The 25,182-nt window shown below is 45.9% G+C and overlaps 1 protein-coding gene across 5 annotated transcripts in view; it reads right to left on the minus strand.

Moving 5' to 3' along the window:
* The window catches only part of CHRDL2 (chordin like 2), a 40,064-nt gene extending 29,189 nt beyond the window's left edge, over positions 1–10,875 (minus strand). For 3 of the 5 annotated variants that reach the window (XM_017532991.2, XM_017532989.2, XM_037740164.1), the window contains exon 1: positions 10,240–10,771. In XM_017532991.2, coding sequence (XP_017388480.1) covers positions 10,240–10,321 — 82 coding nt within the window. In that variant the 5' untranslated portion in view covers positions 10,322–10,771. Of the gene's footprint in view, positions 1–10,239 lie in introns of all 5 variants that reach the window. The other 2 variants (XM_017532988.2, XM_017532987.2) reach the window with 1 other exon arrangement.
* Positions 10,876–25,182: the final 14,307 nt, after the last annotated feature.

Below are 25,182 nucleotides of genomic sequence, written 5' to 3' on the forward strand. Positions count from 1 at the left end.
AATAACAGACTAACAGAGAGCCAAATCATGAGCAAACTCCCATTCACAATTGCTACAAAGAGAATAAAATACCTAGGAATACAACTAACAAAGGATGTAAAGGACCTCTTCAAGGAGAACTACAAACCACTGCTCAAGGAAATAAGAGAGGACACAAACAGATGGAAAAACAGTCCATGCTCATGGTTAGGAAGAATCAATATCATGAAAATGGCCATAGTGCCCAATGTAATTTATAGATTTAATGCTATCACTGTCAAGCTACCAGTGACCTTCTTCACAGAACTGGAAAAAACCACCTTAAACTTCATATGGAACCAAAAGAGAGCCTGCATAGCCAAGACAATCCTAAGCAAAAAGAACAAAGCCACAGGCATCACGCTACCTGATTTCAAACTACATTACAAGGCTACAGTAATCAAAACAGCACGGTACTGGTACCAAAACAGAGATATAGACCAATGGAACAGCACAGAGGCCCTGGAGGCAATGCCACACATCTACAATCATCTGATCTTTGACAAGCCTGACAAAAACAAGCAATGGGGAAAGGTTTCCCTGTTTAATAAATGGTGTTGGGAAAACTGACCAGCAGTCTGCAGAAAGCAGAAACTGGACCCCTTTCTGACACCTTACACTAAAATTAACTTCTGATGGATTAAAGACTTAAACATAAGACCTAACACCATAAAAACCCTAGAAGAAAACCTAGGCAAAACCATTCAGGACATAGGTGTAGACAAAGACTTCGTGACTAAAACATCAAAAGCATTGGCAACAAAAGCCAAAATAGACAAATGGGATCTAACTAAACTCCAGAGCTTCTGTGCTGCAAAAGAAACAATCATTAGCGTGAATCGGCAACCAACAGAATGGGAAAAAATTTTTGCAATCTACCCATCTGACAAAGGGCTAATATCCAGAATCTACAAAGAACTAAAACAGATTTACAAGAAAAAAACAAACCCATCCCAAAGTGGGCAAAGGATATGAACACTTTTCAAAGGATGACATATATGAGGCCAACAAACATATGAAAAAAATGCTCATCATCACTGGTCATTAGAGAAATGCAAATCAAAACCACATTGAGATACCACCTCATGCCAGTTAGATTGGCGATCATTAAAAAATCTGGAGACAACAGATGCTGAAGAGGATGTGGAGAAATAACAACACTTTTACACTGTTAGTGGGTGTGTAAACTAGTTCAACCATTGTGGAAGACAGTGTCTCACCTCCTCAAGGACCTAGACATAGAAATTCCATTTGACCCAGCAAACCCGTTACTGGATATATACCCAAAGGATTATAAATCATTCTATTATAAAGACACATGCACACATATGGTCATAGCAGCACTGTTTACAAAAGCAAAGACCTGGAACCAACCCAAATGCCCATTGATGATAGACTGGACAAGGAAAATGTGGACATGTACACCATGGAATACTATACAGTCATAAAAAGTGATGAGTTTGTGTCCTTTGTAGGGACATGGATGAATCTGGAAACCATAATTCTCAGCAAACTGACACAAGAACAGAAAATCAAACACCACATGTTCTCACTCATAGGTGGGTGTTGAACAATGCGAACACATGGACACAGGGAGGGGAGCATCACACACTGGGGTCTGTTGTGGGGGCCAGTGGAGGGACAGCATGGGGGCAGTGGGGAGGTCAGGGAGGGATAACATGGGGAGAAATGCCAGATGTAGGTGATGGGGGGGATGGAGGCAGAAACCACATTGCCATGTGTGTACCTATGCAACAATCCTGCATGATCTGCACACGTACCCCAGAACCCGAAGTACAATTAAAAAAGAACACATCTAGGTGCTGACCCCAAACTTCCTTAATAGTTGGTTTCCCATGGTGTTTCTTTGACTCCCAGAACTCTCTGTGGTCATCCCCAGCCACCTATTAGGCGATGAACATCATAGCACACACTGAGGCCAGATCTTCCAGTCTCATCAACAACAGCACCAACCCTGTTTCTGGTGGCCCCTGCACTCTTCCAGCCCCACTCACAAGCCAGATCAGCCTGCCTCAACTCGCCTCATGCCCACAGACCTTGGGCTGGGATACAGAGATGAAGTGGCTCCGAAATTGGAGGAGAGAATGGGAAGGCAGGAGTGAGAGGCAACAGACCAGTCTGGAAAGAGAAGTAGAGGCTCATGGAGGGCTTTGAGAGCCAGGGAGGCAAAGGAAAGCCATGGAAAAGCTTTAAACTTGGGAGTCCCATGATCAGATTTGCAGGTCTTTGCTATTGTAAACAGTGCTGCTATGAACAGATTTTAGTCATCACTTATCCCACAGGAATGGAGAACAGATTGGAGGGCAAGACTGGAGGCAGAGAGACCAGGGAGGGGCTGCTGCAATCATCCTGTTTTGGGATCATGCTGGGCCTGGACCAAGATGGAAGCGGTGCTGATGGCAAAAGTATAGATTTGAGAAACACTTAGGAGGTACAGTGGTCAGGCTTTGGGACAGACTGGATAGGATATGGGGGGAGAGGGTGAAGGAGCAGTCAAGGGCAGGATTGAGGTTTCTGGACTGAACACATATGAGTGTGGGGCACTTGGCATAATAGGCGTTAAACATTATTATCATCAGTAATACACTAGTCCCCCTCATCCTTGGGTGATGCATGCCAAGACCCCCCGTGGATGCCTGAAACCACAGCACGTACTCAACCCTATGTAGACCATGCATGGATTTCTTTTGCCTTCTTTACAATTTCACAGATAGAGAAGTCATCCTTACTGTAGATCTTAGCAACCTCAGTATACCATTTTTTTCCTTTCCTTATTGAGAATTTTTACCTTTTTACTTAAAGAAAGCACTTGATGGCTTCTCTTTGGCATAACCAAATTGCTGGCATTACTGCTCTTGTGCTTTGGCGCCCTTATGAAATACAATAAGGGTTCCTCGAGCACAAGCCCTGCAATACTGCAACAGTTAATCTGATCACTGAGACAGCTACCAAGTGACTAACGGTCAGGTAGCATCTACAGTGTGGACATGCTAGACAAAGGGATGACTTATGTCCTGAATGGGACAGAGAGGAATGGCAACAGAATTCCCCATGCCACTCAGAATGATGTGCAATTTAAAACATATGAATTCTTTACTTCTGGAATTTCCGATTTAATATTTTGGACCAAGGTTAATCACAGGAAACTGAGACCTCAGAAATTAAAACCATGAATATGGGGGGGACTGCTACAGTAATATTACTTCCTGTTACTCATTTATTTATTGAACTTTTTATATGTCAAATATTGTACACATCCATGGGCCTAGTACATGACTTAAATAAAACAAAGTCACCTCCCGAAGGAGGTCATAGCCTAGTGAAGAAGACAGATAGATATAATACACACGGTCTGACAAATGCTGTGATGTGTGAGCATAGGGTCTTCAGGCGAGGCTTTTCTAGGAACATGCCTGAGCTGGATCTTGGAGAAATTAACAAGATGCCGGAGGGAAAGGACTTCTCAGGCAGCGGGCGCTGGATGCAAGGCACAGAGGTGGGAGTGGATGTGGTTCATGAAGGACACGGAGGCAGCCTTTCCTATGTGCAGGATACTATCTCCCTTTCCCACAGGAAATGTCCACTTGGATAGGCCACAGCCAAAGCGCTGTACCTGTCTCAACAGACTTAAAGTGACTGGACTTAGTTGATCTAATCTGAATTCAGGACAGCAATGTTTACCAGATTCCAAATGTCACTGTGTCATCCGCAGCCTATAATCAGCTGGCTCCTGCCTGGTCTTTCAGCAAAACTCTTTGTGGTGGCCCTGTTTTCAGTCTCACCTCCTCTTGCCAAATTCCTCACTCTTCCACCAGCCTCCCCAGCCTTCTCCCACTGTGCCTTCATATATGCTGTTTTCTCCACCTGGAATGGGATTCTCCATCTCCAATGTTTGACCCAACTTCTTCTCATTCTTCAAAAGCCAGCTTAGATGCCACCCTTTCTGTGAAGCTGCCCCAAACTCCCAGCCACTGGCCTTTCCTGCAGAACTGAGTTCAGCCCTCTATTACAATTTTCATCACAAATGGATTAGAAGTAACTTGTTAAGTAAGCTTTGCTTCCTAACTAAACTGTGAGCTTCTTGAGAGCAAGGACCAGATCTCATTAAATTTTGTGCTCAGTGCAGAGCCTACATAGAGTTGGTGCCTAATGAATGAAATTGATGATGAAAGAACAGAGTTAACAGAGAGGGAGAGATTCTGGAAGAGGAGCCAATTGACAGTCCTTAATCCTAGAAGCCTCTTTTTTCTTTTTCTTTTTCTTTTTTGAGATGGAGCCTTGCTCTGTTGCCAGTCTGGAGTGCAGTGGCATGATCTCAGCTTACTGCAACCTCCACCTCCTGGGTTCAAGTGATTCTCCTGCCTCAGCCTCCTGAATAGCTTGGACTACAGGTGCATGCCACCATGCCTAACTAGTTTTTGTATTTTTAGTAGAGACAGGGTTTCACCATGTTGCCCAGTATGGTCTCCATCTCTTGACCTCATGATCTGACCTCCTTGGCCTCCCAAAGTGCTGGGATTACAGGTGTGAGCCACAGTGCTCAGCCCTGGAAGCCTCTTCAACAACAACAAAAAAGTAGTTCATTATATGGGAAGAGGGCCAATTCCCTTTCAGCACTTTTACCTTGCCACCTAACAGAAATTAGCTTCTGACATTCCCCCACTTTCCAGCTCCCTGCCATCTGAACACTCAAACCACTGGCCAAACCAAATGACAACATGTGCAAAAAGGTCAGGAGCCCACAGCAGCTAAGGGGATGAGTGATTCCATGATCTTCACACATAAGTCAAAATTTCCAAACTGTCTCCATCCAAGTTCCAAGTTCATCCCACAGTCTGGCTTGAAAGTCTCATGCTGTGATAAAAGGTCTTTTAGGGGGTCAATCAGGAGGGGATAATGCGGTTGGGAATTCTTCCCCAATAGGAAGCAGAAAAGACAACTAGAAAGAAGCTTCTGGGCTGGAGGGGAGGCTGGACAAGACCCTGGAAAGGGCATCAGGAGGGGCTGGGGTGAGAGGAGAAAGGTCTGGAATTGTGGCTGGCCTGTCCCCAGCCTGCAAGAACTCAGGAAACCCGAGTGAGCCAGGCTGCCCAGGAATGTTGAACGTTTACGTCTCTTCCCTCACACCCACACAGCCATACTTTCTCTATTTATTTATAATATCCTCTTCACACAAACAAACTTAGTCCCTTCTGAGACATAAGCTCTGCTCTGGGCTCTGGCACCCGATGGGAGAGGCCTCTTAAGAAAATCAGAAGAAAAACCTCAGCTCCTCAGTGGCTGAACTGTGCAACCCAGGGAAAGGAACTGCATTTCTCTGAACCTGACTTCTTCCTCTGGCAAATGACAGACATACAGGAGCATAGAAGAGCCTCTAAGGAGAGAACTGTCAAACCAGGGAAGGCAGCTCGGTTACCTGTTAAGGGGTGGGAAGCAGGGAGAAAACTTCACATTCTCTTCTGCTTTGGACATATATGCTTAGATTCATAGAATCATAGAAAGCTAGGGATTCAGAGACATCTAGTCCCCTGTTTCCTATCTGGGAAAGTGTGTCCCAGAGAACGATCAAGACTTGCCTAAGTCTGATTGACTCCAGCGCAAACTTCAATGCCAGTCGTCAGATCTGGAGAGAATGCTTACAGGGACACCCACCCCATACTAGGCAGGGCTAGAAGAAATGGCTTTAACTTGTAAACAGAAGGATTCTGGTGAGATACAAGGGAGAACTCCTGAGTAAAAGAATGAGGATGGGGTCATTCTTTACAGCCTGGACAGAGGCAGGGGGATGCCTGAAATGATCTCTGCACTACACCTCCCGGGGGCACCACTGTCACGCCAGTCCTTTCTTTGAGAATCCTAAGGATTCCGGGTCCCTCTCCCAGAGCCCGGCGCCATGGTCGGCGGCTGGGGGAACTTGAGAGGCCAGTCCTGGAACAGGTGCAACAGCTGGAACAACTGCGCAGCTGTTGCCGGGCTCAGGCTCAGCCTGAACGCCCGCGAGTGAGGCAGCGACCTCTGCTGGTGGGAGAGGAGAGGTGCAGAATGGCCCAGTCAGTCCCAGAGAGAAGTCACCTGGAGCTGGACTTCAGGTCTTTGCTTGGTTGCTCCCACCGCCTTACGCATATCTGCACAGGGAGATGGGGATGCCACTAAGCTGAACAGAAGAGCAGGGTCCCCGCTGGCCAGTATCCCACTATCTCCACTGCCCCAGGCCATCGAGACACTTTTTTTCTGGAGTCTATGCATCTGCCTGTCTACTCCTCCCTGGCAGGGCAGGAGTACTACCCTCCCCACAATCCCTATTCCAAAAGCCAGAGTGGACTCGGAATCGAGGCAACCACATCTTTGGATCTTGGAAACTTGGGATCACGAGGTGTGAAAACTAGAATGGTCCTCAATAATCATCCACTTGAGTCTAACCATCTCACTTTACAGGGGGGAAACTGAGATGCAGAGAAAGGCAACTTGTCCAGGGTCACAGCTGGAATTGATGGCACACCCAGGGCTGGATCCCTGACTTTCTGGTTCCAGGTTTGCCCTCTGCATCACATCCGACCAGGGGAGCTCCCTTCCTATCCCATGCCTGCATCTAGGATCTGGAATCCATCACCTGGGAATGAAAGCTTCAATTTCCATAATACACAAAACCCTTGAAGGAAAGAATAGATGAGTTTTGTTTTGTTTTTTTTTTTCTGAGCAGGGTCTCACTGTGACACCCAGGTTGGAGTGCAGTGGTGCAATCACGGCTCACTACAGCCTCTATCTACTGGACTCAAGCAATCCTTCCACCTTAGCCTCCTGAGTAGCTGGGACCACAGATATTGCCACCATGCCAGGCTAATTTCTTTATAATTCTAGAGGAAGGGTCTTGCTATGTTGCTCAGACTGGTCTTGAACTCCTGGGCTACCCATCCACCTCAGCCTTCTAAAGTGCTGGGATTATAGGTGCGATCCACTGTGCCTAGCCTCATATTTTTACCTGGTAACTGACTCTCTCCTGAAAGCAGGATTGGATGGAGGGAGGGATGAGAAAGCAGAGCATACTGGACACCTCCAAGGGACAGTTAGGGAAGAGAACAAAGTGAGGAGCTGAGAGGAGTAGGGCAGAGGGCACCGCAAAGAGAGGTAAGAAGCTAGTAGTCCTCTGGTGGATGCTCATCCGCAAAGGGCTGAGTGTCTAGAGTGACCAGCATCACATATGTCTGCCTCAGCCCAGGGCTGGGACAAGTACTGGTCAGTAACCAGGTCAGGGACCCAGGCTGGGAAAGGGATCTTGTCTGGGGGTGGAATTAGTGTTCAACCTGTGGCCAAGGCTGGATGATTAGGGCTTGGTTTGTGGCTGGAATTGAAACTTAGTCTGTATTGGAATTAGGGCTCAGTCTATGGCTGGAAATAGAACCAAAGAGAATAATTTTTGTTTGAATAGCTTTGTACTTCAACTGAGGAGTAAGCTGTCACCTATGCTCACAGGCCTTTGGCATTCTTCAGGGCTTGGACATCTCAGGAGCCTCCTACCATACAGACTTGAAATTTCCATCTGTTGGCACTGTTTCTGAAAGCACCTATCACCAGATTTTCGACCCACAACAGGCTTGAGATCTCACTTAAACTAAGATGAGGACCTTTGTAAGAGACCTCCAGATAGTATCTTGGCAAATGACTACAGGAGCCTTTCTAGATTAATAGGTTATCAGCACTAGAGAAAATGTGGCTCAGATAAAGAAGTGGTCTGTCCCAATTCACACAGCCAATAAGTGACAAATTGGGGTCCAGGATCCAGGCCTGTTCTGTTTTTTTTTTTGTTTTTTTTTTTCCATGTGTGAATTTTTATCCTCACAAAAAGACAACAATGTCTTCTCACAAACAAGTATTTGCTGGTTTGTTTATTTTTTTTTTAAGAGATGAGGTCTGACTATGTTCCCCAGGCTGGCCTTGAACTCCTGAGCTCAAGGGATCCTCTCCCTCTCGGCCTCCTAAGTAGCTGGTGATTGGAAGTACAGGTGTGTACCACTGTGTCTGGCTTTTGTTCTTTTCTTTAACAAATTTGCTGTGTGACCTTGGGCAAGTCACTCTTCTTTTCTGGGTTTCAACTTAGCTGTAAGTATAGGTAAATCAATGGGTAGAAGCAGAGGGTTTTTGACGGCTTTGCAGCTCTAACAGCCAAGAATCTTAACATTCCCCAGTAAGTGCCAGTCCACCTCACCCTAATGAGCTGGCTCCAAGTCTTTTTCTCACATGTCTGGAGCTCTGTATTTACAAGGCTGTAGGGGAGATGGAATACTGGCACTGGTAGCACTTGCTGAGAGGTACAGAGTTGAAGGCCAGGGAGGCACAGAAGAGGGAGATCAGTGGATCAAGTCACCCGGGAGAGTTTGCTTGAAGAGGTGTGACCTAAGCAAGGCTATGAAAGGCTGACAAGATATGGGAAGCAAAGAAGCGGGGTGTGGATAGGATAACAGTCTGGTTCTAGGACATCTTTCCAAGTTGCATCCAGGGCGATGATACCTGGATAAAACATCTCAGGGACTAAGAACAAGGTGTCAAGTGGATGGGAGGCAGGCATGGAGGGCATCCTGTGTAAAGTCATTTTTAAGAAATAGAAGGCAGGTGTTAGGAAGAAACCCTCAAGGTTCAAGGAAGGGGAAGAGACATTTATTGAGTACACAGCATTGTGCTGGGCACTTTAACCTGTTATCTCCTTTAATCCTCCCAAGAACTCTTCAAGTTCTGGATTAGTATCTCTCTTAGACAAATGAAGAAATTGAGGCTCAGGGAAGTTATGACTTACAAAAAGTCACACAGCTACACCGGGCAGAGCCAAGACTTGAACCTAACTCTGAGCTAATTCCATTACTTGTTCTATGTAATGGAAAGACTTCTATGAGTCTCACGTTGCTGGCAGGCCAGAGACACTCAGCCTGCTCTCATGAGCAGAAACAAGACTGAAATGAAGTCCAGCACTACTAGCTCCAGAATGTCACGTGCAAAAGAAAGGCATAGATGGAGCAGCCGAGCTGTGGAGAGGAAAGAGCACCATACTAGGAGTCGGGAATTCGGGGTCTTAACTGCAGGCTGTGCCTTGTATGACCTGGAGAAACCCACTGTCCGTCCTTGGCCTCAGTTTCCCTATGAGTATTTCAGGGTTTGAACGAAGCCGTTTTCTTCTGATTAAGAGAATCTGGTTTGTTTTCTCATCCTCACAGCATTCTAAGAGATTGGCTGTGCATGGGCAGGGGGCCCACCAGCCTATTGTGGGGGCAGTGAGGAAACTGAGGCTCAGACTGATGATATAACCTGTTTGATGTTACACTATATCTATGCAGAAAAGCATAATTAAGGAACTGATTTTTTTTTGGGGGGGGAGAAGCTATCAAGTGCCAGTCTTGTGCTAGCTGCGTTACCTATTTTTTCTAATTTAATTCTATCATCTAAAAATGGAAGGATTTTTACTTCCATTTTATAGATTAGGAAACCTGGGGTCAGAGAGGTGCTCTCCATGACCGCCTCTCAGCAGCTGGCATTTCCAGGGCTGGGATGGTGAAGACCCTGGTCTATCTCACTGTGCCCTGCTGCCTCCCAGAGTCTCAGGCTGCAAATTCAGGGTTCCTTCTAGACACCATGGGGCACAGAGTAAAGCACAGGATCTGGAACTAGAGTCCTGGCTTTGGATGGCTTACTAGCTCCGTAAGTTTTAGCAAGTTCCTCCTCCTTACTCAGCCTAAGTTTTCTCACCTATAAAGTGCGAATGATAATACCCACCTCACTGGAGAGCTGCGAGGATCAAAAGAAAGAAATGGGAAGCTTATCCTAATTACTCCTCATTTCTGTCGAATGGCTCTTTCCAAAGGCAAAAAGCCTTTTCTTCTCCATCACACTCCTCACCTGTAGCCAGACATAGCCAACTCCGTCCTAGGAGCAATAAATCCTACTCCAACCCAAAGCACGGTGCCCTGCCCTCTCCCGCGCTGCCCTCGGCGCCCCTCCTCAGGTCCCTGGCAGCAGCCCTCTCTCAGTTCTGAGTCATGCCGAGTTCCCTTGGTCCCCCGGCCCGTACGGGTCCTCGCAGGAGTCTCCACCCCTCTGGCACAGGTGCTGCCTGGACGGCTGTCAGAAGAACTTGGGGTCCGGGTCCTGGCGCTGTCCTGCACATGCCAGGGGCCACGTCCCTTTTCTGCTCACCCAGCCTCCGGGTCTACTTACGGGCTCGAGCGTGGGAGTCCAGGGGGAACCAGAGCAGTGCGAGTCCCAGCAAGAAGGAGAGGACTCTCACCTCGGGAACCATCCTTCCTTTCCCCAGGGTCAGGCCGCTGGGCGCTGGGCTGGGAGCGGAGTCAGGAGAAAGTGAGACGAAACGGACACTGAGGCACAGGGGCACAGATCAACCCACAGACCCCGGGAGGGCTGCTCCTAGAGTGGGGTCGGAGAAGGGTCGAGAAGCAGCGGTGAGCAGGAAAGGAGGACGGAAAGAGAGATCTAAGGTGGGAAAAAAAGAAAGGTGGAACGAGAACAAGGGAAAGGAGGAAGAGAGATGGAGATGGAGAGCCGGAGGAAGGTCGGGTAGAAGGGAGAGGCGATCAAAGAAAGGGGGAAGGTGAGAAGGAGAGGAGGAGAAAGCAGGCAGAGAGGACCGGCGTCTGCCTAGCGCACAGCGCAGGGCAAGGCGCGCGGGACCAGCGGGTGTTCCGGGCGCGCGGGCTAGAGGCGGCCGGCGCCCCCTGCTCGGTGGGCTCGGGGTCGGGCCGCGGGGGCCTGGGGCTCGGCGGGACGGCGGTCCCGGCGGCGGCGGCGCGGCTGCCGCGGAGGGAGGCTGAGCGCGGGCCGGTTGTGCTCGCCAAGGGCGCCAGGCGCCGCGCTCGGGCTCATTTGTACTTTGCCGCGGGAAGCAGGCAGCCCGGCCTGGCGCTGGCCTAGCGCTGGCGCCTCCTCTGTGGCACCGCGGGCTCGGTGGATTGGCCACCGGAGAAACAGGCCCACTTTTTCCCCTCCTATCTCGTGCGGGTCTCCTGGACGGACGCTCCAGGCGGGGCGCCGAGTGGAGGCGAGGGGGCTGCGGAGGGGGAAGGGGCCACCCGGGCCACGGGGTTTAACCCCTGACTCCCCGCGACGCCCAGAATGCAGGAGGGCAGAGTCGAGGGAGACGTCAGGTGGAACTTTCAGGTGGGGAAGGCTGAGCTGTCAGGGCTGCGGGTACCAGGAAAGCTCTGGGTAAGGCGCTCGGCGGTGAGTGCCCGGAATTCGGCAGATGGCTAGAATCAGAACACTGACATTCTTCATTCAGCTTGTGAATGTGCTTCATTCAGCACGCCACCTGAGAGTCTGTTTCCCTAGCTCTAAAATGGGTATTTTAAGATTTTAAAATATCTTTGCTATCTTCCCACGATTGTGCTAAGATGAAATGAGATAATGAACAGCGAAGCACTCACCCCCCCCAATTAGAAGGGGTCCTAATTCCAGGTGCCTACAATACCAGTTGCCCCAGTCCCCACTCCGTCTGCCCATGCCTCATTCCCAGGTTGAAAGCCAGCCCAGAGGGATCCTGTGCCTTCCCCTGGACGTCTTCCTCTGTTCCCCACTCCCACTCCCAAAACAAGGCAAGATCTCTCCTTTGCCTTTGCAGGTGAGGCCTGCATCTCTCTGGGAGTGATGGTCACCTTCAGTCCTCTTTAGGGAGAGCTGGTTGTCAAAGAGCTGTCTTTCCTGTCAGAAGGGGAGCTCCTTAAGGACAGGGCCCTAACACCTCCCAGCCCACAGCTGGTGCTTCATCTCTTGTGTTAAATGAATACCTGCACTAAAAGGATCCTAAGAAGAGAATAGCCAGCTCTGGCTGGACCAGAAACACACAAGCTCTGAAATCAAAAGGGCAGAGTCATTGTCCTGACTCCATCCCTAACCTGTTGGGCCACTTTGAGTAAACACATCCATCTTTGCTTTGGACCTCAACTTCCTGCCCAGCTTCTCTTAAAGAGCTACTGGAGGCTCCAAAGAGTGCCGGGGAGTGGGAAGGGATGTTAAGCCATATCCCACACTGGTAGGGAATCATATTTCCAGGTTTAAATAATTGGCTAGCTGGCTGTAAAGGTATCTTTCTGGCCCAAGGCTGGGCTCCCCATTGCACCGTGCTTTCAGGCTATTACCCCCCAGATCCCCACCCCCCAACAGAGAGCAATAGGAGGAACCAGTGATCCCCAAACTGGCCCTTCCCAGGGATCTCATAATCGGGGACAAACATGATCTGCCCAGTGCCCTTCAGGCTTAACTTCTACTCTAATATGGCCAGTCTCTTCCTTTCCTTTGGGTATTCTTTATTTTAACAGATAATGCAAGCTTATGCATGTCACCATGCTTCTCTTTTTGCCTTTGCTTTCAGGGAGCTCAGAGTTAAACCCCGTGCTGCTTAATTGCATAAACAATTTCATCCCAAGGGTCTGGGACAGTGACCTTTTTCTTTCTCCATCTTTGCTTAAAATGTGCTGTGAATATGTATTCATGTCTTAGATGTAAGAAGCTGATTAAGATGGGTTCCCATACATCCTGCTCATCATACTTCAGAAAAGGCCTCCACCATCTCAGCCTTCCTGTCAATCCCCATTATCCCCAGAGTTCAGGCCGTCTTCATTCCTTTTTTTTTTTTTTGAGACAGAGTTTCACTCTTGCCGCAATGGCGCGATCTCAGCTCACTGTAACCTCTGCCTCTGGGTTCAAGTGACTCTCCTGCTTCAGTCTCTCAAGTAGCTGGCATCACCATGCGCCACCATGCCCGTTAATTTCTGTTTTTTTAGTAGAGACGGGGTTTCGCCGTGTTGGACAGACTGGTCTCGAACTCCTGACCTCAGGTGATCCACCCGCTGTGGCCTCCCAAAGTACCACTATTACAGGTGTGAACCATTGTTCACCTGGTCATCTTCATTCCTTACTTGAACGTTCCCAACAGTCTCTTAACAGGTCTCCTCCCCCTAATCTGGATCCCTCCTATCTATTTTCCTCACCTTGCCGTGAAAACTATGCTGATCATTTCTGCTGACAAATCTGATCACATTACTTGCCTACTTAAAACCTATTATTCACTCCTTATTGTTTATAGATTACAATATAACATTTTCAGCACTGAATTGAACACTGCACGTATTTTAGTTCCGATCTGCCATTGCCACCTACCCTACACTTTCACCAACCGCTCACTTCCCCAAACTGGCCATGTGTCGTACCTCCATATCCTTGTACGAACTTTCCTTCTGCCTGGACTCTTTCTCTTCCTCCATCTAGTGAATCCCTTTTAACTATCCAAGGATAAGGATCAGCTGAGTCACCTCCACTCTGAGATCTTCCCTGAGTCCCCCAGGCAAAGTCAATGTTTAGTCTTTGTATTTCCCATAGCACTTTGAATTGTAGCTATTGGAGTGTTAAGTATTTATTTGCATTTTTACCCTGCACTGTGAGTGCAGGTACCTTTTAAAATTTATACCTGTATTTCTAGCAGTTAGCAAAGCCTAAATTGCATTTATCACACAAAGATACTGAATAAATAATTGCTACATGAGTGAAGACCTCAGTGATTAGAAAAGCCTTCAACCCCCTATTGGCCTCAGCTTTAGTCAGTGGTTGATATAAGAAACAAACACTTGAAAGTGTCTGTGTCCGGGTGGACACAGTGGCTCACACCTGTAATCCCAGCACTTTGGGAGGCTGAGGTGGGAGGATTGCATGAGCCTGGGAGTTTAAGACCAGCCTAGGCAACAAAGTGACACCTCCTACTCCGTCTCTACAAAAAGCCAAAAAATTAGCTACTCTGAAGGCTGAGGCAGGAGGATTGCTTAAGCCCAAGAAGTTGAGGCTGCAGTGAGCCGTGTTCACACCACTGCACTCCAGCCTGGGTGACACAGCAAGACTGTCTCAAAAAGAAAGAAAGAAAGAAAGAAAGAAAGTTTCTGTGTCTTCTATAGAATTACTATTAAGGAGAGTTGTCCATATGTTATTTAATATCCTTTTAAAAAGAAGACTGAATAAATTCTTCCAAAATCTAGTCAGGAAAAAAAAATGCATCTATCCATAGCAATTTGTTGCACCAAGAGTTTATCTGGCATCTGCTTGCTTCCTTCATAGGAACTTGCTCATTGCCTGCCAAGGCAGCCCATTCCACTGTTGGACAGCTCTGTTAGAAAGTTCTTTATACTAAACTGAAATCTGATTCTCTGTGACTGCCTTCGTTGCCCCTTGCACTGTCCCTGGGGCTATACAGAACAAGCCAAGTCCTTTTGTCTTTTCGAGCTCTCTAGAGATTTGGGACAGAGAACCCCTCTCCCATACCTTCACCTTTACCAGTCTGGGTCCCTGGGCCCCTCATGCCACATTAAACATTTTCTTCAAATGTGCCAAGCTCTTGGCCCTCCATGCCTCTGCACACGCTGTTTCTTCGGCCTGGAATGCCCTCTCTGTACTCACTCTTATTTGTCTGGCAAGCTTACTTATTTTTCAAGGGTTAAGGTAATTGCTAACTCCCTCATTCAGGCAACAATTATTGAGTGCAAATTCTGGGCCAGGCATAGGGCTAGGTGCTAGGGACACAGTGGAGAACAAGACAGACACTGACACGTATATTCTAGATTCTCTGAATCCTCTTTGCTGGTCTCTGAGTTAGCTCCATTTCCCCTCCATACTTCTTCCTTATAGCAATTATTACATTGCATTTTCAATGGGTTTTGTGACACTTCCTCTAGAGTGAGTTCTTTGAGAACATAGACTACTACTTATCTAATATCTTCCTTAGCCTTCAGCACATAGCTTTACACATATTTGCTGCTAAATAAAGGTTCATTGAATAATATCCTAGATCCTTCAAACAGTCCTCATTCAACATGCTATTTGTGACGAAAAGGCCGTCTCCTCTGCCGCAGTTGCTTAATTATGTAAACGTAGCATAGCGATAAGGATCATAGGGATCAGTGTCAAGGAGAGACTTAGCCTAGTCTGCTTAGCTCTGTCCATAAGATTCTAAAAGAAGATTCACCACAAGAAGATTACATAATAGAGACTCTATACCAGTGGTATGTTGGTAAATGTTTAACAACTGGCTCTGCAGGGGAAAAAATGTTGTGTTTTTTACAGTTGCCAATGTCTGTGGTGTAAATACTCCCACTGTGGCCAATTCACGCTACAAATGTGACATCACTGAAAGCGCAGTGGAGAAGAGGCACCTAGTGAAATACCATTCTATGGTAGTTCTTCCATATTGACATAGTAGATGTAAATAACTTCAAGAACATTGAGAGTAGTAAAGTAATTAGGAAGTGATGACTCAGTTTTTATTACCTCTGTTTTAAATGTAACTTATTTAATTTTTAGGAATCACTGTGTTCAATAACCAGCTTGCAACATTTCTGAAAATTTAACAGCTGGCTCTCCTTAGCTGGTTAAAGCCAGCTCTATGATACACTGCTTTTACATGATTAGGTACTAAAAAGCGATGAACAAATAGACTCTTTAAAGGTGGGTTCAGCCAGTGGTGGTGGCGTGTCTGTAGTCTCAGCTTCTCTGGAGGCTGAAGTGGGAGGATCACTTTGAGACCAGGGCAACATTGTGAAACCCTGTATCATTTAAATTAATAAATAAATAAGTAATAAAGAAAGAAAGCTGGGTCCAATTTATTTACATTAGGAGGAAAGTCTTATTTAAAGGACCTTCAAAGTTAATTTATTTGTGAACAATTCCTACCCTACTCCCACCCCTCAACTGAGTCAGTTACTCCCCTATGTAACAAATATTTATTTAGAACCTACTATCATTTTAGTATTTATTTGGCTCTCCAGATATTGTACATATAGTTGGCCTAAATAAAAATGTTTGTAGAATGGATGAGTGAATCCTCAACACCTCAAATAGTGTCTGGTGCATTGTGGGTGTTCAGTAAGTATCTATGTGAGTGAGTGAATGGATCGTCTTAAAGTGAGGCTCATCCGTATTTATGTGGGTTTCCATATGATTACGTGAATATTCCCAAGTCTTTTTTCTCCCTTATTGACCCTCTGTACCCAGGACAATCTGTACACAGCAAGAGGAGGAAGTATCAGGAAACCAGAATGGGGAACACAGCCCTTAATGTGAGAGAGTCCTCATGAGGAAAACTGAGTGGGGACATGGTGTTTTCCGCAGAAGACATGGAGTGGGATCATCATTCTTCTAGAGCCTTAAGCTCTGCCATTGGCCAGAGGCCTCCTCTATTGGGGCATCCTCACTTACCAAGTATCAAAGAGAATGGACCTTGCTCTCTCACCTCCTCCACATTTGGGGAGCTTCTGTAAAGCAGTTTGTTCTCAGAGACTTCTTTCAGTAGGTCTGTGAGAATGCAGTTAGGGCACCAGAAAACAGTGCCATACAACTTGGATCACAGTCAGAAGGTGGCAGGCCCTGTATCCAGTCAAAGGTGGGAATAAGAAGCCACCAGAATTATCTTTTGAAAATGTAAATCAAGCCAGATGCCATATATCATGCCTGTAATCCCAGCACTTTGAGAGGCTGAGGTGGGAGGATTGCTTGATCCCAGGAGTTTGAGACCAGCCTGGGCAACAAAGGGAGACCCAGTCTCTATAAAAAAAAAACTTAAAAATTAGCTGGGTATGATGGCATGTACCTACAGTCCTAGCTACTTGGGAGGCTGAAGCAGGGGTATTGCTTGAGCCTGGGAGGTCGAGGCTGCAGAGAACCATGATTGTATCACTACACTCCATCCCAGATGACAGAGCAAGACACAATCTCTGAAGAAAAAAAAAAAAGTAAATTAGTGAAGTCACTTCCTTGCTTAAAACCTTTCTATTGCACTTAGAATAAAATCCAAAGGCCGGGTGCAGTGGCTGATGCCTATAATCCCAGCACTTTGGGAGGCTGAGGTGGGAGGATCACTTGAGTCCAGGAATTTGTGACCAGCCTGGCTAACATTGTGAGATCTCCATCTATACAAAAAATTCAAAAATTAGCCATGCATAGCAGCACATGCCTGTAGTCCTAGTTACTCTGGAGGCCGAGGTGGGAGGATTGATTGAGTCTGGGAGGTGGAGGCTGCAGTGAGCCTATATTGCACCACTGCATCCCAGCCTGGGCAACAGAGCAAGTCCCTGTCTCAAAAATAAAAATAAAGAATAAAATCCAAATCCTTTGCCAAATATGTAAATCCCTCCATGCTCTGGCCCCATCTACACTCTGACTTCAGACCACTCTCCCTGTGCTCACTACGCTCTAGTACAAGAGCCTTCTTTCTGTCCCTGGGATACATCAAGCTGCCTGGTCCCTACTCAGGGTCTTTGTCCTTACTAGTTCTCCTGCTTGGAATGCTCTTCCCTCAACCTTTTCTACAGATAACACTTCATTCAGCTCAATGTCATTTCTTTAGTGTTGTTTTCCTGGTCCAACCTATGTAATGATGCCTGCCTTTGAGTAATTTTCTATCATATTGCCTTGTGTTCTTTCCTTCATGTCACTTATCGTTCTCTTGATATATATTTTTCCACTTGTATATTATGTGTCTCACCCATGAGCATGAAAGCTCTGCAACAGCCTAGACTTTAATCTCTTTCTTCCTTTTCTTTCCCTCCCTCCCTCCCTCCCTCCCTCCATCCCTCCCTCCCTTCCTTCCTTCCTTCTTGACAGCATCTCGCTATGTTGTCCAGTCTGGTCTGAAGCTGCTGGGCTCAAGCCATCCTCCTGTCTTGACATCCCAAAGTGCTGGGATCACAGGTATGAGCCACCACATCTGGCCATGGACTTTAATTTTTGATCATTGCTATATCCCTAGTTCCTGGAACATTGCCTAATACATAGCAGGTTTTTTGCATGTGCATGTGAACTTGACTTCAAGATTTTGTCTTCACAATAAAAAAAAAAAAAGATAAAGCTTTGAACTAGATCACTTGGCTCTTTTCTTCCTATCTTCCCCCAGTTGAAAATGCTTGTATCTCTTAATAGTCAGCCTTCTCTTAGCTCTGTAGTTGGGCTCAATGCACTCAAGGCTCAGCACAATCTTTTTTGTGGTTTTAACCCTTTTCTGGAAAATTGCTTAGCCTGCCCACCATAGCCACTCTGCTTCTTATAATGTCGCTTTCCCTGGACATATACAGGATCTTTACCCTTCTTGGACTGTGTCAGTTTGTGGGGTTGGTGCTGGCCTCACTTCATATGGAAAGTCTGGCAGGTTTTAGGAATATTCACCGTGTTTGCAGGAGTGCTATTGACATAGAAATGAATTTTTTAAAAAAAGAAATGGAGGATGGAATATTTCTCTGTATTATCTGATTCATATGAGGAGTGAACCCTAGATTCAAGACCCAAATCCTTGGAATTCACCCACATTAGTATTTTCATCATTATCATGATTACCCTCACTTTTATTATTATCCCACCACCATCGTTGTCAACAGCAGCACTGCAGTGCACGTGGGAGTATTTAATGTTTGCCGAATGACAGAATAAATGAATAGCAACTTTACAGCTGACCTCAGACTTCCTTTTAAGTCTTATTTATTCCTCCTTCTCTGCCCTGTCCAGATTCTTATCTATACTATGTGAAGCTACTCAGAACCAGTCATTTTCACTGAACACATCATGTCTTCATGCCTCCATGTGTTGGCTTACTCTGCTATTCCTTCTATTTGGAATTCCCATTTCCCTTCTCTGATGAGTTCTCATTCTTCCTTTAGGACCTAATTCTGTATCCCATTCACTTCCTTTTCTGGGCTTCCATACTGCCTTTTCTATACCACTGTTAAATGCTCATCTCCTAAATTATAGGTTTTTGTTGTTGCATCTGTCTCCCTCCCTAGATAGGGAGCATCTTGAGGGCAGAGATGGTATATTTCATCTCTGTGTTATCAAGAACCATCACTGGACTTGCCACATAGCCATTTAACAATATTTGTTGAAATCTTCCTTTTTTGCGTTGGGCATACAGGCTGCCTGCAAAACAATGTGCTAGAGGAGGTGATGTACAATGTTGGTCAGAACATGGTCCCTTGCCCCAAGTTCTTATAATCTAATTGGGAGAGAATCTTTTCATAGAGAGATAGCATTAAAACTCGATGTATTCTAGAATTAAATATGAGACGGGAGAAAGCTTGGTGTGGAACACGTGTAAGAACTGGAGTACTGAGTCAAAACCTTTGTTTTCTAGTTTCTACTTTACCAATCACTCACTATGTGACTTCAGCAAATTATTTCCCCTCTTTAGACCTTGGTTTTCTTCTCTTGAAACAAAAATTTTGATTCGAAGCCTTGGATGATTTCTAAAGCCAGTTCTAGCTAGCTCTGACATTCTGGAATTTGGAAATCTGGGTGGAGACGACATAGGCTCAGTTTGCCCCCTGGTGGTAAAACTGAGCAACATCACAGACCCAGGAGACAACTGCAGGCGTCTCCCAGGGATGGGATTGCAGAGCAAACAGCCAAGTAAACAAAGGACTGTGGGACGATGACCATTCTAGAACAGAACCCGTCAGGTTTCTCGTTGATCACTAGTAGATTGGTATAGAAGCCTGTCTTCCTTCAGGACGAAGGAATTTGGGAGATCATGCTTCCTGTTCTCAGCCTCTGGGTGAACCCATCTCCCATTTCTTTCTGCAATAGATAAAGTCAATCTCTGGGAGGCTATTTTGTAGCTCCTATAACTTTTTCTTCTACTCCCATCACAGTGCTCTCAGAAGAGGCAAATTCTCCATTTTGCTCAATGTAACTATTCGTCTATTTATTTATGACGAGCAGAGGTTTTCACTCTTCCCATTCTTCTCCTGGGGCAGGTCCACGACCTACTCCTTCTTGGAGACTTAGACCAGACAAAGTGAAGGTAGTAGGATTTCTTTGAAGAGACTGGAAACATACAGAGACTCTGTAAGAATAAGAAGTGTGATTTACACTGTAAAAGGTGAGCAATACTAGCAGATGAAGGTTTGTCTTCTAGATATTTCACTCTGAGTGCAGTTGGGTAAGGCCATTTGCCCGTTCTTTTCCTTCATATTCTCTGTATCTTGAACCTAAAAGATTTCTTAAAGCCAGCTCTATCCTCTTAAAAAACAAAAAAGAACAACTATACACTATAAATATGTACAATTTCTATTTGTCAACTAAAATTTAAACAACAACTGAATCAAACAGGAAACTAACTGGTTGCTTGGAACTTGGGGTCAGAGCCTAGAGGAAGAATAGGAGCCCTGAGTACAGGGAAAAGAGGAAGCAAGACTGAGGGGAGGAGAGGGAGGTGCAGAGAGGAGGAAGACTAGTTGTCAATTATAAGTGGATTTATAGGCATCTGGAGGAGAAATGTAAATAAATTTTAAAAATATTTTGCATCATCCATGTCCTTGTTTGTTAATTAGAATTTTTTTTTATGACAAGGAGTACTTTGAAACGCACTAAACATGAGAGTGTAACTAAGGTGATAACATTCATTTACTCCACAGAAGCTGAAATGTGTCAAACACTGTACCGAATGCTGTCCCTTCTCAAACTGGCCAGCATCCAGACTTTGCCTTCCGTGTTTGCTGCTGAATTCTTAGCACTTACATAAACCTGCCACATAGTAGGTGTTCAATAGATATTTGTTGAATGAATGAATGAATGAACATTAGCTGTACTATACTTTCTCTAGTGATATCTCAACTCTCTGGGGGTGGGATGAAGTCTGCTTAGATTCTTTTTATTATTCACTGATAATTATAGAATCAAGATTTATTCTTATAGAACACAAATCCAGGCCAGGCTTGGTGGCTCATACCAGTAATCCCAGCACTTTGGGAGGCCAAGAAGAGTGGATCACTTGAGGTCAGGAGTTTGAGACTGGCCTGGCTGACATGGTAAAACCCTTTCTCTACAAAAATATACATACACGCACATACAAAATTAGCTGAGCGTGGTGGTGCATGAATGTAGTCCAAGCTACTTGGGAGGCTGAGAGGCAGGAGAATTGTTTGAACCTGGGAGGTGGAAGTTGCAGTGAACCAAGATTGTGCCATTGCACTCCAGCCTGGATGACAGAGCGAGACCCCATCTCAAAAACAAAAACAAAAAGAACACAAATCCATTATCTACCAATCCCTTGGACCAAATATTAAATCTTTCAATAAGCCCCTAAGATCCTGAGTGTATTATTTTGTAAAATGGTGATAATAATATACTTACTTCACAGGTTTAATTTAGGTTTAAATGAGAGAGTTATATGGTTGCTTAGCATGGCACTTGGCACATGGTAGTTGCTCAATTAATTCTAACTTCTTTTCTTCTCCAATTTTCTAGCCTCATCTCTAACCTGATGTTCTAGCCACATCAAATTCTTTATCAGTCCCACACTGGTCTCAAACTTTTATGTCTTTGTGCCTTGGCTCTTATTTTCTCTCTGCCTTCCCTCATATCCATGTGGTGAACTTCCTTCCCTCGGCCTTCAAAAGGGAGCTCAAATGTCCCCTTTTCTCTGAAACCTCCCCAACTTCCTCTCACCTTTGTTCCCTGCTTCCACAGCACTCTGTTTATGTCTGTTGTAGCCCTTGCAATTCTTCTATAACTCTTTTGTTTTCTGCTATGTTTATTTCTACTTTTGCCTCTCTGTTAGGTTTTGACTTTGCGGGGCAAGGACCAAGTCTTATTTGTATTCATGGAGTGTTTGGAAAGAGCCTGGTGGAGGCTAGGAATATGACATGACATGACACAAACAGGTGGAGGGATTAGATCTGAAAAAAGAATTATTTCTTCCTCTGAAACAAAAGGGAAGGAACTGAAGATGAATGATAGTAAGAAGGTAGCAAGAATCTTTAAAGCAAAATGGAAGGGGCCAAATCTCAGGGGGAAATCTGGCTTGAGGAAGGGTACAGGAAGAAGATGCCACCCAAAAAGATGAGGAGGCTAATGGAGAGGTGGCATTGGTATGGTCTGAGAGGCTGAGCCTTCTCCTTTTTAGATGTGTAAGGTCTCAGGATGGACCCAGCAGCACTTAAACTGGAAGAAGGGGTCTTGGGCCTGCAGGAAGAAACAGCCGTGTTTCTACCTGGAACTAGGCTGAATGGTGTTGCTTATATCTGAGTCTTTCAGTTCAGCAAGGAGAATCTGCAGCCACCAGCTGAAGGTTTGCAGTGATGTGGATTAGGAGTGAGGAAGGGGTAGTGGTAGTGGTGGAAACATGCAGAGCTATCTGGGTGGAGGTGCTGTGAGAAGGATGGCAGGGAATTTTGACATCAATGCACTCTTCAGAAGGCAGCTGGAGTGGAGGCACTGGTACCTCTAGCTGCACTGATGTTTGTTCCAGTTGGCATCCTGCATTAAAGTGAATCTGTGAGTCCTTCTGCCCATGGTGGTCTGTGGTGCAGGTGGGGGCTTACAGAAAAGCAATTTGGTAGGTTCTACTCTAGGCTGGTGGCTCAAGCTTCTTGTATCATTTTATAATCGACCAAGCACCCTTGACAACCAATTTTAGGTGACACTTCAAAAACAACAAGCTAATGTCTCAGTTAGAGTACTTTGATGTAAACAACAGAGATTGTGAGTCATTTAAGAAAAAATGAAATTTACTAAAAGGATACAAAGAGTTGACAGGAGAACTCCAGCATCAGATGTGGAGAATGGGCTATAACCTAGGCAAGCTCTGCAACAGGAACCACAGCCAAGTCTGTGTCTCAGGTACAGCCTGGGACGGCCACCCTCACTGTTGCAGGGCCACCCCCCACCTCCCAACCCTCACCAGGGCCCCACTGCTGTTGGATACGTACTGTCTCTGTTGCTATGAATACTTCTGAAATTGTCTCTATGTTTTCATGTCACTTGCTGAAGATTCCAAGCTCAGAGAATAGTGGCCAGGTGGTTGAGCCTGGGTCATGTGTCACGTGCTAGCCGTTAGAGGCAGGAAGAGTAATATCCTTTCAGCTTAGGCCAGGCGTGGTGACTCACACTTGTAATCCCAGCACTTAGGGAGGCCAAGGAGGGCAGATTGCCTGAGCTCAGGAGTTCAAGACTAGCCTAGTCAACATGGTGAAACACTGTCTCTACTAAAAATGCAAGAATTAGCTGGGCAGGTGCCTGTAGCAGGTGCCTGTAATCCCAGCTACTCGGGAGGCTAAGGCAGGAGAATTGCTTGAACCTGGGAGGCAGAGGTTGCAGTGATCCGAGATCGCATCTCTGCACTCCAGCCTGGACAACAGAGGGAGACTCTGTCTCAAAAAAAAAAAAAAAAAAAAGAGAAAAGAATATCCTTTCAGCTTCAGATTTCCTAGTCTCATCAATGCTACACAGAATGGGGAATTCACAAATAAGAGGTTTGGGCCAGGCATGGTGGCTCACACCTGTAATCTAGCACTTTGGGAGGCCAAGGCAGGCAGATCACTTGGGCTTGGGAGTTCAAGACCAGCCTGAGCAACATGGCGAAACCCCGTCTCTATAAAAAAATATAAAAGTTACCAAGTTGTGGTGTTGTGTGCCTGGAATCCCAGCTCCTCAGGAGGCTGAGGTGGGAGGATTGCTTGAGCCCAGGAGGCAGAGGCTGCAGTGAGCTGTGATTGCACATTGCATTGCATCACTGCCATCCAACCTGGGCAAAAGAGTGAGACCTTGCCAAAAAAAAAAAAAAAAGGCCAGGTGTAGTGGCTCACACCTGTAAACCCAGCACTTTTGGAGGCGGAGGTGAGTGGATCACCTGGGATCGGTAGTTTGAGACCAGCCTGACCAACATGGAGGAAATCCCACCTCTACTAAAAATACAAAATTAGCCGGGTGTCATTGCAGGTGCCTGTAATCCCAGCTACTCAGGAGGCTGAGGCAGGAGAAGAACCTGGGAGGCAGAGGTTGCGGGGAGCTGAGATCGCACCATTGCACTCCAGCTTGGGCAACAAGAGTGAAACTCTGTCTCAGAAAGAAAGGAGGTTTGGATGCGTTTTTGTCAGTTGTCAATTTTCATCACAACCCCAGGGTACTAGGCTTGAAACTTTAGCATCATCCTCATTGCCGTTATCTTCCCACATAGTGACTCTCCAGGTTTATTAGGTTTGCCTTGCTCTCTGTCACCACTAATGCTTTAGTAAGATTACTCAGCAACAGCATAGAGGAGAGAAGAGGCTGGAAACTGGGAGTTGAACTTCTACAATGTTAGGGCTGGAACGGTCCTTTGAATTTATCTATTGTAGTGGTCTTACGTAGGAGTATTCATTAGAATTCTTATGGCATTAAAAAAAAAATACACATCCTTGTATCCCCCAGCTGGGTTTCTGGGTTCATTAGATCTGAGGTGGGACCTTGATATATACTGGTGTTTCTCAGGGGCGTCCCGGGTTGAGAACTGATGAATTTCAATATTCTTGTTTTAAAGATGAGGAGATTAAGGCCCAGAGGGAAGCTGGCTGTTTGAAATCACACAGTGAGTTTAGAAGGGGCCAAGACCAATTCGTCTTCTGGTCCAGTGCTACTCACACTTCTTGCTTTTTCCCTCTGCTAAAGGAAATTTTCTATATTTATTTGTATCCAAGAAAGCATGCTATGTTTCTGTGGCTCAGCTTCTCCAACAGTAGACAGATTAAAAGATCCAAACCATAGAGAGTGAACAGCCTGCAAAGGCGGCCCCATTTCTAATGATGGTTGGCTTGATCTCTGGATCACAGACCTCTTTTGTCAGAATCCAGAAAAAATGTCCTCAAGAACCTTAAGTTGGGAGGGAAGTGGGGAGGACCCACTGATAAAGGACAGCCCAGCCAAGGCCATACTTCTATGACCGGCAAGATTCTGTCTGGGACTCTGTGCGAACAGCTCTTTGTCTCAATCATTCATTGGCCTTTCTTCAACTCTTGACTGTCCTTTAGCATTTGGTTCTCATCTTGGGAATCAACCTCTCTCTCTTTTTTTCCCCTCTGCTCTCTGAGTTAACCAAATACTCTGCATTGGATTCATTTACCACTAGCTCTGGGCAATCTCATCAAAACCCAGGGGTTCTAATGCTTTCTATTCTACTTATTTTATTTATTTATTTATTTATTTTTTTGAGATAGTGTCTTGTTCTATCATCCAGGCTGGAGTGCAGTGGTGCCATTATGGGTCACTGCAGCCTCGACCTCATGAACTCCAGTGATCCTCCTGTCTCAGCCTCCTGAGTGCAGGTGAGTGCCACCATTCCCAGCTAATTTCTGTATTTTTTTTGTA

This window comes from Cebus imitator, unplaced genomic scaffold, assembly GCF_001604975.1.
Source record: "Cebus imitator isolate Cc_AM_T3 unplaced genomic scaffold, Cebus_imitator-1.0 Scaffold79, whole genome shotgun sequence".
In the NCBI taxonomy this organism is placed as follows: Eukaryota; Metazoa; Chordata; class Mammalia; order Primates; family Cebidae; genus Cebus; species Cebus imitator.